The sequence below is a fragment of the Lepisma saccharinum genome, chromosome 8 (genome assembly GCF_977018435.1).
Source record: "Lepisma saccharinum chromosome 8, izLepSacc3.1, whole genome shotgun sequence".
In the NCBI taxonomy this organism is placed as follows: Eukaryota; Metazoa; Arthropoda; class Insecta; order Zygentoma; family Lepismatidae; genus Lepisma; species Lepisma saccharinum.
The window spans coordinates 20,124,728-20,140,235 of record NC_139236.1 but is presented as its reverse complement, the minus strand read 5'-3'; the positions used below and the strand labels follow the sequence as shown (position 1 = coordinate 20,140,235).

Genomic DNA, 15,508 nt, shown 5'->3' with positions numbered 1-15,508 from the left:
AGAAGTAGAAGCTATCTTCGTAATATTTTCCATTATAAAACTTCCCTTAGGGCAAGACCATTGCAATGTTCAAGTACATTTCCTGCTTTTATAAGATCGCAAGATTATTACAACGTGTTGTACGTAAAATCGTGGTTGGAGGTGACAGCTGCAGATCTGCATGGATCAACAACGGACATTGATTATTTAATACGTACTAAGTAATTGTTAAATCACAAGTCTCCAAACTTGCCAAAAAAAATTTACAGATACTCTGCTGCCTATCTGGTAGGTGGATGTGTTCAGTGGCTGTGGGATTGCTGTTTGGTTGTTGGAGGGTCAAACGATGATAATACGATGCCTACGAAGTTAAATGAATTATTATCCTATGTAAATCATGTCACTATTTTTGGAACGAGTGTTAAAAATTAATTTTTATAAGTTGGAGGATGTTACCAATTGTATTGTGAAGGTAACACTGAGAGAACAAACATATTTTCAGTGCAAATTCACCTACACTAGGAGACAAAAGCATTGACTTTCAATATCATTGACATAAATCAATGGATACAGTTGCAGCTCTCGCACTGGGCAGATGTGATTAGTAGTGAAAATAACTACCAATAGTTTTATATATGTTTCACATCTGATTCTTCTCCATGGAATAGAAATTGGCCACTCGGCATAAATTATTTTCCAACGTCATAAATAATAATTTATTAACATGAAGACCTAGGCTTACAAGGAATAAAACTGCCCAAGCTTGCTGATTTTTGCACTAAATTGCAATGTTTAGTTGCACAGAGGCTAATCGGGACAAAACCTGCAGCCTATAGTGGAATCCGAGCCACTTAATTAAATGTCCCTAACCGTGGATCGAACTCGTGACCCGTCGATTACAAAGCATCATTATTACCGCTAACCTAGGCGGGAAGGTTCACTTATAATCTTTCTAATTATTAACATTTAAGAGTTAGTTAGTTTCTTTAGTCTTTTAATTCCTTAATGTCGTATTTTTGCCTCTCGGATGTTTTCAATAACGATGTAACGATGAAAGGATTGAGAAAACATCGCTGACAATTACATTCATTGCAAATACTCGAATGAGAAACTACAATCAGAAAAGCTGCCCCCCGTGGCGGAGTGATTCAGTTCTTTTTCACATGCATGCTCGGATCCGGAGAGATAGTTCGCAACTATGAATAAGAGGAGTGTACAGTTAACAGAATCAAGCATATCTGGAAACTAGTAAGCTGCGTGAAAACTGACATACGTGTATTTCAGGATAACTATGATAGATATGAACAAGAAACTGTATTAGCCTTATCTGCGGATGTTTGAAAAGTCCTGTAGTAAATTCACAAATTCGTCGTTCCGGTTCAATATGAGTAATATGCATTGGCTGTAAATAGTTTTAATTGTATCAAAAATGCTAAAAGTACACATTTTACTAACTACACGACTTTCCCAATGATTCCAAATGGCTAACTTGGATTGATGTTCATGTGCATTAGCATTGGCCTCCGTGATGAAGTGGTTAGCACATCCGGGAGTTCGAATCCCGGCATGGATGCTCTTTGTGAGTGTCCGTTCATCAGTTTCATCATACAATTCATCCTCAGGCGGAGCACAAAGCATGACGCCTTAGGTTGTAAGACACGTTTTTATTACGTTAAGAAAAGAAAGAACATCAAAATCATCTCACTTAGGATAATCCACCAACTGCAGAAAACACAAAAGAATGTCTTCCGCCTGTTCTGCACATGTGTCGCAACAGGCTGAATAGCTATGCACTACTACAAAACATCGTCATTATTTCCCTAGTTTACAGCACCATACAGGAGAGATATCCTGCTACTCGATGTTATAAACTATTCCATATATGTTAGTCAGAGGCGTGCGCACGGGCGGGGGGGGGGATTGCCCCCTAATCACGGACGTTCACAGATTTTTCCACAAAGGGACAAGAAAGGTATTTTTCATGGGCATATTACCCCGATACTAGTGCTGTCCCCTCAAAAAACACCACTTGAATTTGAAATTATCGCATTCCTGCGTCCCCATTACATAATAATTAATGTAAATTACTATGACTGAAATCTAATTATACTTATGAAATATATACTTTTAGGTTGACCTTCGTTTTCAAGGTGTGGTCATCCTTGCCCCCCTTCCAGACGTTCCATGCCCCTATATTATTATACTTTCACCTAGAAATTTAGTGGAGAGCAATATTGTCGCTGTTATTAAACAATATTATACTCTAAAAGGAAATGGCGCAACCACAATGGGACAGGGGGGCATTGCTTATGCCTTTTTCCAACCTTGGACGGAAATCATTGAATTAAAAGAAAGCAAGACTAGCAGAATCTACTAGTAGCAGGACAAAAGGATACTCAATACGGAATTAGTTTTCACGTCCATCTTGCATTATTTCTTCCAGACGGTCAGGTCACTTGCAGGGGGTTGCAGAGGGACAATTGTCCCCTCGACTTTAAATTTTATACAAATAAAAATACATTTCTTAAAATTTTCTTTCTCACTTCGCTCGGGGTACCTGCTTTTCTTGCAGTCTTGTCAAATTCCGAGCCGTAGCTAGGAAGTAGCGGGAGTTGGCCCTGGGCGCCGAACAAACTGATTGAGAAAAATTGTAAAAGAGAATGCCATGCCATCCCATGAATTTTTTTGCGCCCTATTAAATCAATACTGTTTTCAACTTTCAAAAATTTGGATCGAAAATTTTTCTTGCTCGCTTCGCTCGCAGTTTCTTTTCTCCAATACATTGTAAATTACCAGAAAGAAAGTAAGTACGAATAAGTAATTCAGACAGTTGCTGCTATAACAGTTTGGTTTGGAGGAAAACGAGCGCTCACATTTCAGAGACAATCTATATAAATTTTGCTGTTGGTTTGTTAAGGGGCAGATGAATAGATTACGTAATGTGTTTAAATAATATGTTAATACCTAGGTATATATATAATATACACACTCGCGCGCGCGAACACACACACATATATATATCACATCAATGCAAAAAACTAAAACAGTGAGATAAAATGAGGTTTTTCTTTGCCGATCTGACTTAATTTTCAAGGTTTTTGCCTCCCCCCCTTATCAGAGGGTCTGCGCACGCCTATGATGTTGGTACCTTCTTCTAATAATAAAAACAAGTTAAAATAACAGTAATATTAAATTAATAATATTAAAATATTAATTAATATTGTTATCACATGAATGGGAAAAGATGGCATAAGAATAGGAATATAACAGCACGTATTCATTATCTAGCTCATGAATAGTTAAGATCGCTTCAATTTGTATAAAAACATCTGACCTGGCAAGGTGATTGTGAAACAGATAAGGAATTGAATATTTATTGAATAACGAAAAAGGATGTTAGATCCATTTGACGAAAAGTAAAGCTCTTAATTTAATATTTAAGCATATTACTTAGGTAGTGGTGTGCATAAATCTTATTTGATACAGTCATCCAACGTTGTATGACCCCAATGTAATCCTTCCCTTACAATAAGTTTGACGGAAATACACCTCTCTCGATTATACGACAAATGCTAAACAAAACAAGCATATTTACATAATTTAATTTTAGTAAGATCGGAAAAGGAGTTTTGGAAAAGAGAGAAGCAACTGTATTCTATAGCTGTGATGAAAGGCTGCATATGCTAGGAACTGGGTTTATAATACATAAACAACTAAAACATCTAGTGATAGGATTTAAAGCTATAAGTTCAAGATTATCGACATTAAGAGTTAAAGGAGAGTTCTTTAATTACAGTATAATCAATGCACATGCACCCACGGAAGTATCCACAGATGATGTAAAAGAAGATTTCTATGATGCATTAGAGAAAGCATTTGATGATTGCCCAAAAAATGACATAAAAATAGTAATTGGAGACTTCAATGCCCAGATAGGCATTGAAGACGTGTATCAACCAACAATTGGTAAACAAAGTATGCATAAAGTAACAAATAACAATGGTATGAGGCTAATAATGTTTGCAGCATCTCGGAATCAAGTAATAACAACAACTCTGTTCCAGCACAAGGATATTCATAAAATGACATGGAGAGCCCCGGATGGAAAAACTTACAATCAAATTGACCACATGCTGATAGATTGTAGACATAGATCAGATATCATTGATGTTAGATCTTTTAGAGGGGCTAATATCGATTCCGACCATTATTTGATTATGGGAAGGATTAGAGCAAGAATATCTAATAGCCGAAAAATGAAGGCGACTAGCCTGATTAAATTTAATGTCACGCAGTTAAGAAATCCAACGGTGGTTGAGAGGTACAGAAGTAAACTACAAGAGGGATTCGTCGGGATGAAACCGGCAGAAGTGGAAAATGTAGATGAGAGGTGGGATAGATATAAGCTGAGGATCAGTAATGTAGCAAAGGAAGTACTTGAAACACAAAAGCCAGTAAAGAAAGAAACGTGGTTCGATGAGGAATGTCAAAATGTAACCAAAGAAAAGAATGATGTATATAAGAGGATGCAGCAAAGAAGTGCAACAAGGAGAGCTAGGGATGAATATCAAGAGAAAAGAAGGATTGAGAAGAGAGTCCATAGGAAAAGAAAAAGGGAATGGATGAAGCAAGAGATGAAGCAGTTGGAAAGCCTGCATGAGCAGAAGAATGTAAGACAGATGTATAAGCTGGTAAATAATACAAAAGATGTTTTTAAACCAAGGACAACAGTCTGTAGAAATGAAACAGGCGATATAATTAGTGACACTAATGAAATTTTAGAAAGGTGGAGAAGGCATTTTAATGATGTATTGAATGGCAGTGCAGATGTAGCAGGTATGCTGGAAGAAGGATTAAATGAAGAAGAGGAAGGAGAAGGGGGCATAGAAAGTCCAAAGTTAGATGAAGTATGGGAGGCAGTCAAGATATTGAAAAATAGTAAAGCACCTGGTATAGATAACTTGCAAGCAGAGCTGCTTAAGCATGGAGGCGAGAGTGTCATTAGAGACTTGAAGGAAATAATAAACATAATCTGGAAAAAGGGACAGATGCCAAGTGAATGGAGGACGGGTATCATAGTACCTATCCACAAGAAAGGGGACATGATGGAGTGTGCAAACTATCGTGGAATTACATTGTTGAACGTTGCATATAAAGTATTTGCAAGAATTATATATAAAAGACTACTACCATATGTAGAAAAGTGCATTGGACCATATCAATGTGGGTTCAGGCCAGGGAAATCTACAGTGAACCAGATATTCACCTTAAGGCAAATACTGGAGAAAACGCTGGAGTTTGGGATAGGAACGCACCATCTATTTCTTGATTTTAAATCTGCATACGATAGTATAAACAGGACCCAACTATATCTGGCAATGAAAGATCTCGGAATTCCAATAGGATTAATAAGAATGGTGAGGATAACTATGGAGGGCTCTAATAGTAAGATAAGAGTAGGAGGACAACTCTCAGAACCTGTTGAAATAGAAAATGGACTAAGACAAGGCGATGTGCTGTCCTGTTTGTTGTTTAACATTGCCTTAGAGAAGGTTATACGGGAAGCTCGGGTGCAAATTAGGGGTACCATATATTATAAGTCAATCCAGATACTTGCATATGCAGATGATGTGGACATAGTAGGAAGATCTCTACATGCAGTGGAAGAAGCATTTCTGGCCATAGAAAGGGAAGGAAAAAAGATGGGATTGGTGGTGAATGAAGGGAAGACTAAGTACATGGCAGCAGGCAAAGCACACAGATATAATCCATCACCGACCATAACAATGGCTAATTATACATTTGATAGAGTGGATACCTTTATCTACCTGGGTTCTGTTGTGACATATGAAAATGATTCACAGGAGGAAGTAAAGGCACGACTTATAGCAGCGAATAGGGCCTATTATGGACTACAGAGACATTTTAAGAGCACCATATTGTCCAGAACAACTAAGTTAATACTTTACAAGACACTGATAAGACCTGTATTGACTTATGCTGCGGAAACTTGGACCAGTTCAAGGAAAGATGAAGAGTTGGTAGAGACCTTTGAAAGAAAGATATTACGAAGAATATTGGGACCAGTATGTGAGAATGGAAAATGGAGAAAGCGATTTAATAAGGAGCTCTATGACTTATATCAAGAACCAACAGTTATTGGTATAATAAAGGCGGCTAGATTAAGATGGGCAGGTCATGTGATGCGCATGAGTGATAGTGACCCTGCAAAGAGAGTGATGTTGGATAGCCCAGGTGGACAAAGGAAACGAGGAAGGCCTAAATTAAGATGGGTGGATGGAGTGGATGAGGATGTTCGGAAGCTCCAGTATAGAAATTGGAAAGTTGTGGCGAAAGGTAGAGATAGATGGAGACAAATCACAGAGGAGGCCAAGGTTCATCAGTGGACTGTAGTGCCATAAGAAGAAGAATTTTAGTAAGTCTCTCGTGGAAGATTCGGACTCCCTGGACACCCCGCATCCCCTAAATAGTCCTTGGCTCTATTACATGTAAGTTGTATTGCGATGTTCGTCAATGTGTGTTTTTCTTCTTTCAGACACTCGGAAAAAGTGTTGTCCTGTCACAGAAACCCTCTCGGCTCGGAGTTATAAACGTGCGGGCTCAAAAGAAAGGTCTATTATGGTCAGAGCCTGACCTTCCAGGCGGGGGGGGGGGGTAGTAGCGGACAGGGAACCTTGTCTTCTGTTTCTTTCGACCGAGCAACCCTCCCACCAGTAAAGTCTCAAACAATCTACCATGCAATGGATTTGCGTTCGAAGGGGGAAATGGAATCAATATTGGCAAGACTAGGAAGAAAATTTGACATCTGTCCGGTGCATTTTTCGAGTGACGCTGATACGGGCTCTTAAAATACATACATTACAATTTACTAATAATTATAAAAATATCACTGTTTCATTAATATAGAAACAATAAGGAAAACATTTCAAATATTTCATGGTTATTTATAAAATGTAGAGGCCCATATTGTGAAATGTTTATGTAGGCCTAAGTGCGAGAAAAAAATATATGCGTATAATAAACTTCTTACCTTGAATATTTAATTTGAACAGGAACTCCATTCTTCTCTTGGCAAACATCTCTGGTAAAATGGTTATTAGCGCAGAGCACTACGATGCCAGGGGACCCGGGTTCAAATCCAGGCATGGACATGGATATTCTTTGTGAATGTCCCTTCATGAATTTCATCAGATCGTCACTCATCCTCATCGTCGCGATTAGCTAAAGTGGCAGAAAAGCAATGCAAAATAACAAATCAAATCCATTCTTCTCTTCTTTGCAATGCCAGAGGCCTGCATATCTTCACATTTTGAAGTTTATCCTCATGCAAAGCCGAGTAACTTGTTTCGTCAATAGTTCGTTAATTATGTCACTCATTTTCGTTCACTATACGATGCAGCACAAATCATTCAAAACATATATACGTAATTCACTCACTCAATACACTTAAGAAAATCCACGCAGTAAGAAATCTAATTTTCTTAAACTTCCTTCAACGCGATTTCCACTCTCAAAATGCCCTTTGTCATCTCCAGCCAGTCAGTCTACCCCAGCCAGTGATAAACAAAGCAGCAGAGGGGTTGAAAACATCGTAAAGCGTGGTTGGTTGAAGGTCACTGGCCTGCGAGTTCTGCATGTGTTTTATGGGACAGTGTTGTTTTGACCTAGAGGACAAATTCCCTATCACATGCCAGCCACTCTTTTCCTGTTCCTGTAATAGTAGTTTAGTTTCAAAATTTCCCTTACTTGGGAAAAATCCCATGCTAGTTAGCAAATTGGCATCGCTGTAAGGTTTTATCGCCATTGTAAAGTGAATATTTCCCTGTCCACACTTGGGTTTGGAAGATACTACAAATACATCACTGACCGCCTCCAGGTGCTTGTCGGAGAAGAAATTAACCGCTGAAGCCTGGTGGTAATTTTAAAGGAAAGGAGTCCATCCCCATGTATAGAGCGAGCACAAGGAAAACAAACCTTGGACGAAAAATCCCTGCGCAGCCTTTTCTATTTTCGTTCAGCTCAGGCCATAAGGAAACATGGTCCAATCTCCCCCTCCTCTCCTCACGGGAGTATGGTGCACAGGAGTCGCGGGTTTATACTATCGTTTTCTCCCGCAGTCGTTGTTTGAGAGTGAAGCATCAATCACATTTGCTAGTCGATTATTTCCTGTATTTAATCTGGGCTTCGGCGATAGCCTAGAATATACTCGCCTGTACATGGCTATATTTGGATGACTGAGATTTGACCTATTCGGCCCACAATATGACCTTGAAATGACCTTTAATGTCAAAATCTTTAGTGGCATCCACCTTAGTACTGTAGTTCTATCTGAATTATGACACTGATTTAGCATGGGTGCCAGCTATTAACATTCCATGCAGGGAACATGCTTTTTTTACTCTTTTTGCTTCTTGGCTGGTCTACTGTAACAACAATAGCCAGAATCAGTAAAATACAAATAAGAAAAAAAGAAAGTTCTTACTTCCAGTTTAGGTCTTACAACCTTCACATTAATGAAGCAAAAACAAAACCACCAAACTAAATTATCAAAACAAAAAGTAACAGCTATTGATTGTATATATCTTCTGGAATTTTAAAGTTTGAACTAGGAATGAAAATTTACAAATTTACCTACTACCGCTTGCTTTTAGGTTTTGAAACTTCTCTTTGCATGTTACTTCATTTAACATGATATACTAGTTGTGTAAAATGCTTGAAGTTCAAGATTTCACTCCATGTCAAGTTTTGGCACTTACGTTCAAAAAAGTTCTACTTTATGTCATCAGACCCAATGATTTCTGGGTAATATGTAGTTGAAGCAACAATGGAAAAAATACCACCAAAAAATACTAGATAGTACTGTCACACACACATTTTTCATTCTTTATTATATAAACACTCATTCTTACATTTCAGTTATAAATACGTACGTACATACATGTTTATTCCAATTATTTTAATTTCTTTATTCTCACTTATCAAAATTGTGATATGATGTAACTTCCATCATTACAAAGTTTGATCTAATGCACTGGGAGACATAAATCTAGAAATTCAACACAAGCAAACTTTTCTTGCTCCAACATTTTAATCCAAGTCTGACCCATACTGGTGGATGCATACAAGCTATTTGCATGTTGGCACAAGAAAAATTTGCACAGAAACCTGAGAAAAATGCTGAGGAAATAGACCATGATGCACTTGGATTTTAAATTGTTCTCCAAAGATATCCACACTTTCCTGTCTCCAAATATATACATGAATGCACAGATCCACACGTATTAAAAAGAGTTTGTGATCTTATGTCTATGCACAGCGTTCTGAACTTAAAAACAAGAGTATGACATCTTAATTCTTCAGTACTGAAACAAAACCTGCATCAGCTTGTGTTTTGTGCTAGGAAAATCATCAACTTTCAGGTTAGGTCTGCAATGAAATTGGAAAAAGAAATAGGATATCCAGATTAACTTTTAAAGTACAAGGTAAAATTATCAAAAATTATTTGGCAATTGTTCACACAGTACCATACTATAATATTTTCAAACCAGGGATTAATTCACAATATTGATATCATGCATTTTCTTAAAACTTGAAAAACAGGATGTCTAAAAAATTACAAAACCAAACTTCTTGACTTTCTTGACCTTTCTCTGTTTGTCTACCTTTATTTATACGAACCTCACTTAGGTAAAGTTGGAAATTAGCAATTAAGAAAATAAATATTTATCTAATGAAAAGCTCTACCAAAAGGCCAGTTAAGATGAAAACTGAAGCTGTATTTAACAAGAGAATTAGGGGTGTAAGGGGTACCTTCCACATAGACACCCAAAAGTCAACCTCACTTCCACACAGTACACCCTGGACTGCATTTTGCAGACGAACTAGGCTCTGGCGACTGACACTATGGCTAGTATAATTTTGTGTGTGTTGTCCTGTTTTTTGTTCTTGTGTGCGCTGAGTGCCCGTTTACAGCCTCAGCTTTTAACAGAAGTCACAATATTTTAAGATTTTTAGTTATGCAACGTTAAGAGTTCTTATTTGTAATGGTAAGGGGCTGGCTAACGTATAATGTGACGGGTGCAAAATAGCCTAAGTGATGATGCACCCAAAATTTTAAATTCAAATTCAAACAAGAGAATTAGACTTGCTTTATCTATAAATAAATGCATCCTGGACTGCATTTTGCAGACTAGTGATGGTCTGGCGACTGGACTCGCACCAGGTATAATCTTATGTGAGGCTCGTGCTGTCTTCCCTATTATAACACCATTAAGCCTTGTTTCCATGATTATGAAAAACTAAATATGCTGACCAAGGCAGTAATTTATTTTATTAAAAACATAAACTAAACGTAATGTTTCAACCTTCTAGCAAGGTCTTCTTCAGACTCTGTATCAAGATACAGATACAGAGTCTGAAGAAGACCTTGCTAGAAGGTTGAAACGTTACGTTTAGTTTATGTTTTTAATAAAATAAATTACTGCCTTGGTCAGCATATTTAGTTTTTCATAGTCCTCCCTATGTATATATTTGAAATTGTCTCTTCATCTTATTTTACAACCATCCAAACGGGCAGAAAAGTGAAGTAAAATACACTAAATCAATCAATCAGTCAGTCATTGTGATAGCAAAAATTCTTGACCACATTATAATTCATCGACTTCTATTCACTTCTTCACATACTTGTTGATTTCTTTACTTTTTCTTGACTTTCATGACTGGTAGACACCCTGTAACATAATGTTAAATCCATGCTGATTCACAAAATGTACATTATTTTTGCCAGGTATCTTGTTTTTACAGTATGTCACATATTTTACATTTACAATCTGTTTTTTCTGCCCTGCAAAAGTATATATACAGGTGCCCTCCACTCACCATCATGAATCTTGCTGAAAAAAATATATGCTAAAGGACCACAAAGACGCGGTAGCTCAGTCATTAGGGTGTCTGACTAGCATACCAGACCCAGGTTCAATCCCCGGCAGGGAAGAATCAGGATCTTTTCCACCTATTCAAGCACCCACCCATCATCCTATAAAGTGGGTACATGGTGCTGAACACATCACCCCCACCTTCGGCCAAGATCAAGGAAGTGTAAGGTAAGGCCCTACCCCCACATGCCTTGATGGTGGTGCATAGCAAAGGGGAACAATTTTTTTTTTTTTTGCCACATGACACATATCAAAAAAATTAGATATTTTCCTTATCTGTTGATTTCTTACAGTGTTACAAGCTCAAAAAAACACACTACTTGGTAAAAAAGTTTACGCAAGGAAAATTATGCAATTTTCAAAAATTTTCAAACTACTATAAATCAGAAACCGAAAATGGTAGGAAACTTCACGTTTCCTTTATTTGAAAGCTTGTTCAAAAAATATTTCCAAAATCTCATTAAGGAACATACTTTTAAAATCCTCTTCAACTCTAAAACTAAAAATCTACATGCAAAAATTTGACAAACATCTGAATACAGTAAAATCACATTCAGTGTGCATCCTGTAGTGGCGAAGGAGAAATATGGCAACACTAACAAACTAGGAGTACAACAGCAACAGAATGTGAATGCAAAACAAGCCCTTATTTGAGGAAATTAAATACAAGTCATACCACATTCAACTGAAACCAACCCTACTTTGAAGTGTCAGTACCCTTACCCAATCCCACCGATACCAACATTATACTTGAACACTAACACTGTTCTCCAAATTTTCACTTTCTTTCTGTTACAGAAATTGACCTCCTGAATACGAACATGCACTTCATTTTCTAAGACTGGCTCTTAATTTGAAGTTACGGCATAATTCATGTTACATAACAATTAATCATAAGCAATGTTGCATAACTTGAAAAATATATTAAGAATGCCCGCAAAAGGAGACCAGGGGGGGTTGGAAAGAAATAATGCAATTCAAATATTTAAAATTATAGTGTGAAAACATAGATGAGAGGTGCCGTGAAAGACTGATTAAGCTCCGAACAGGTGTTTTCGGGTTACCAGCAGATTAAATTGGAGTTAGCTTCCAACGTTTCGAGGGCATACATTGCTCTCATCTTCAGGGAATGTAAAAATGGAGACCGGTGTAGAGTTACATATATATGACTATGGTGTGGCAGAGTTTGAAATCTGTCTTCCTATTGGATCGCTCTGGATCCTGGTTCTCAGTGGCTGGTGTCTTATTTTTACGGAGGAGTGGGTTCCACGCATAACTGAGCTGGAGTCCCACATCCCTGTTGAGATTGGTGCTTTTTCGTGAGATGGCTATGTTTTCCTTTACCCGGCGGTCCCAGTAACCGGCACATTTGGCTATTTTTTTGGTGTCTGCAAATAAAATCCTGTGTCCCTCGGTGATGCTGTGTTCCATAAGTCCTGACTTTCTGGTTGGAATAATCAGATATTACGTTGATGTTCATTCCGTCGTTGCTCATAGTGTGACCTGTTTGGCCGATGTATGGTGTCCCACACTCACATTGTATGCGGAATACTCCTGGAATGCAGAGTTCCAGGTCATCTTTGACTGAAACGATTAGGGCCTTGGTTGAAGTTGAAAACAAAAGGATATATTATGACCAATAGAGTCGAGTTGATTGTTCCGATAAACTAAAAGTTATGACGTAATCGAATGAACGCCAATTAAAATTTAGAAAGATGCTGATGTACTACTAACCTTTATGTAAGAAACAAATGGCAGATTTTTTAAATTTTATACTTATCGATGTACAAGTATTTGTTAACTAAAAAAGATGTATCAGAACCTTTTGGATAATTTATCAAATTCAACTGCATATTTTATTGTAATTTAAGAAATATTTTGTCTTCATAACTTGTCAGTCAAGGGTTCGAGAATACGAAAATCGGGTACAAATACGCAGAAATTTCATTGCTAAAGGAAGTTGTTTCTTGGTATCCGCACCTGCGTGGAGGTGTGGATTCACTTACACCCTGCAGGTTTTCTATACTTCATAAGGACGATCTGAGGCAGATATTTAAGAAGTTACCACATTCAAAATCCGCAATTACCTGGTTTCTCAGTCTCGCGATCCTTTCTATCCTGATGTATGCAAATTGACTTGCCCTAATAAAACGAGATAAAACCTATATCCGGTGGTTCGAGCCTTTCTTGCCCACCTGAGATGGTTCCAGTGACCTTTGGAGTTACCATGATGCTGACTACAGGAGCTGAGGGAAATTAAAATAGTTCCTGCGACTGAGTGTGTCTGTTTACAGATACAGTGTCGAGCCACTCACACCCCACAGTTGTGGGAACGTAACAAATGCCTGTCTTCCTCGTGGCTAACATGTCATCCACATATCTGTAGAACATGAGGGTGAGGCTCTTACAAGGACCGATACTGCACTGCACAGCCCCTCTACCAGTAGCAACACAGGACAGGAACGCCCCACTGTAACAGTTAACCATTCGTCGAACACACCTCCGGGAAGTTAAGTAGAATTGTGGCCAGGCATGGGGTGAAGACCAATCACAGGCTGCCACTGAAAACCAAGGCCCTAATCCGTTCAGTCAAAGATGGCCTGGAACTCCGTATTTCAGGGGTACACCATATACCATGTGAGTGTGGGACACCATACATCGGCCAAACAGGTCGCACCATGAGCAACGACGGAATGAACATCAACGTAATATCCGATTATTCCAACCAGAAAAGTCAGGACTTACGGAACACAGCATCACCGAGGGACGCAGGATTTTATTTGCAGACACAAAAATAATAGCCAAATGTGCCGGTTACTGGGACCGATGGGTAAAGAAAGCCACAGCTATTTCACGGGAAAGCACCAATCTCAACAGGGACGTGGGACTCCAGCTCAGTCACGCGTGGAACCCACTCCTCTGTAAAAACAAGACACCAGCCAATGAGAACACCAGGATCCAGAGCGATCCAATAGGAAGACAGAGTCCAAACTCTCCACATCATAGTTATGTATATATATATATAACCCTACTCCGGTTTCCATTTTTACATTCCCTGAAGATGAGAGCAATGTATGCCCTCGAAACGTTAGAAGCTAACTCCAATTTAACCTGGCTCGTAACCAGAGAACACCTGTTCGAATCACGTCGCCAGGAAAGCTACAATTCCAGACTGATTAAGCATCTACGCAAATTAACCCAGTGCTTATGATGCTTTATGATAATTCTCTTAAGTGGGGGTAAGCATAACTCTGTTTTCTCCACTTTAAACACTGCCCCCCCCCCCCTCCCCCGATATTCAAAAAATCCTGCGGGCAGCCTTGAAATAAATGGTTACTGATTCCTCGACAAGAATGTTTTTCTGTTGTGTTGGAGAAAGTACCCTTTCTTTACTGAAACAGATCCCTTGAACAGTAAAAACCACTAACAGCAAAGCACTAAGAAAAAATTAATACTATAAATGTTGAATTGCCACCTAAACTTCTCGTAAGACGTCAGAAGATTCTCCAAAATTTGCTCATAGTTCTTTACTCTCCCGTTCCCCAGACAACTATGACACACTTGTTGAATTGCATTCCATGATTCCATGCAATTCACTCAGTATCACCAACACGTTTTCATAAGTTTCCTTAATGGCAACTACACAGACAACAGAAATTGAAGTTACAACATTACCCTTGTGCAGCAAAACTGCTTTACGACAGAAATTGGAGAAATCAATAAAAAAGTCTCCGGTCCTCGGTCTTAAGTGATATGTATTCATTGATGCAAAGAAGCTGATACAGTCAGATCCCCTTTTCTTTCGAAAAATTAAAAGAGAAACTCTTTGTCTGCAGGGAGTAGTACCTTCACATCATCCACCAGGTGATTCCATTGTTGCAGCCGTAAGGCCAACAAATCAGTTTATTTTTGGGAAGTTCTAAGTTCCTGATTAGGTCATTTAATTTGGCCTGCGTTACCTTTTGGTTTACAGGATTCTTGTTGGGAAACCTGATGGTAAGAGACCTGTAGGAAGGCCAATATAAAGATGGAGGGATAATGTTTATTTATTTATTTATTTATTTATTCCTTGTTTTGGATGGCGAAGTTAAGGCACAAGCCTTTTCTTCCACTTAACCATCTCTACATTACATTTTATAAATTGATTTTTATAGCTAACTGTATGATAAATATATAAAAAACTAAATATTTAAGATACCAAGAAATGAAATCTATAAAAAAACTAAGAACATTGAGATACCAAAAAAAAAAGAAAAACACAAGAAAAAATAAAAGAGAAAGATGCAAAAAACATAAAAAATAAAGACAAAAATACATACACACTAAGTAAAAAAAAAATACACGTAAAACATAAACACACACGCAATGAACATAGTCAAATTACAGAAAAAGTCGGTGGGTGTTGGTCCTACCAGTTTACACGAAGGTTTAATTTTATTTTATTTCCCTGTTTTCAGTTCTGGTAAGTTGACTCCAGAAGATGATTTGTTAATTTTGATTTGAATTGGAGAAGAGAAGAAGAGTTTCTTATGTCGTTGGGGAGGTCGTTCCACGCTCTGGTAGCAGTGACCGTT

The 15,508-nt window shown here is 38.0% G+C and overlaps 2 protein-coding genes across 2 annotated transcripts in view; one reads left to right on the top strand and one right to left on the bottom strand.

The window, feature by feature from the left end:
- Positions 1 to 3,659: 3,659 nt before the first annotated feature.
- Positions 3,660 to 8,922, top strand: LOC145991692 (uncharacterized). The gene is made up of 2 exons (XM_083127752.1): positions 3,660 to 4,886; positions 8,917 to 8,922. Exons 1-2 carry the CDS (start codon positions 3,660 to 3,662, stop codon positions 8,920 to 8,922), a joined length of 1,233 nt encoding a protein of 410 aa, XP_082983878.1.
- RanGAP (Ran GTPase activating protein) overlaps positions 8,864 to 15,508 on the bottom strand; it is a 55,087-nt gene continuing 48,442 nt past the window's right edge. Inside the window, exon 11 of the mRNA XM_083126329.1 lies at positions 8,864 to 9,426. Within this exon, the coding sequence (XP_082982455.1) occupies positions 9,357 to 9,426 (70 nt within the window). The 3' untranslated portion in view covers positions 8,864 to 9,356. The remainder of the gene's footprint in view (positions 9,427 to 15,508) is intronic.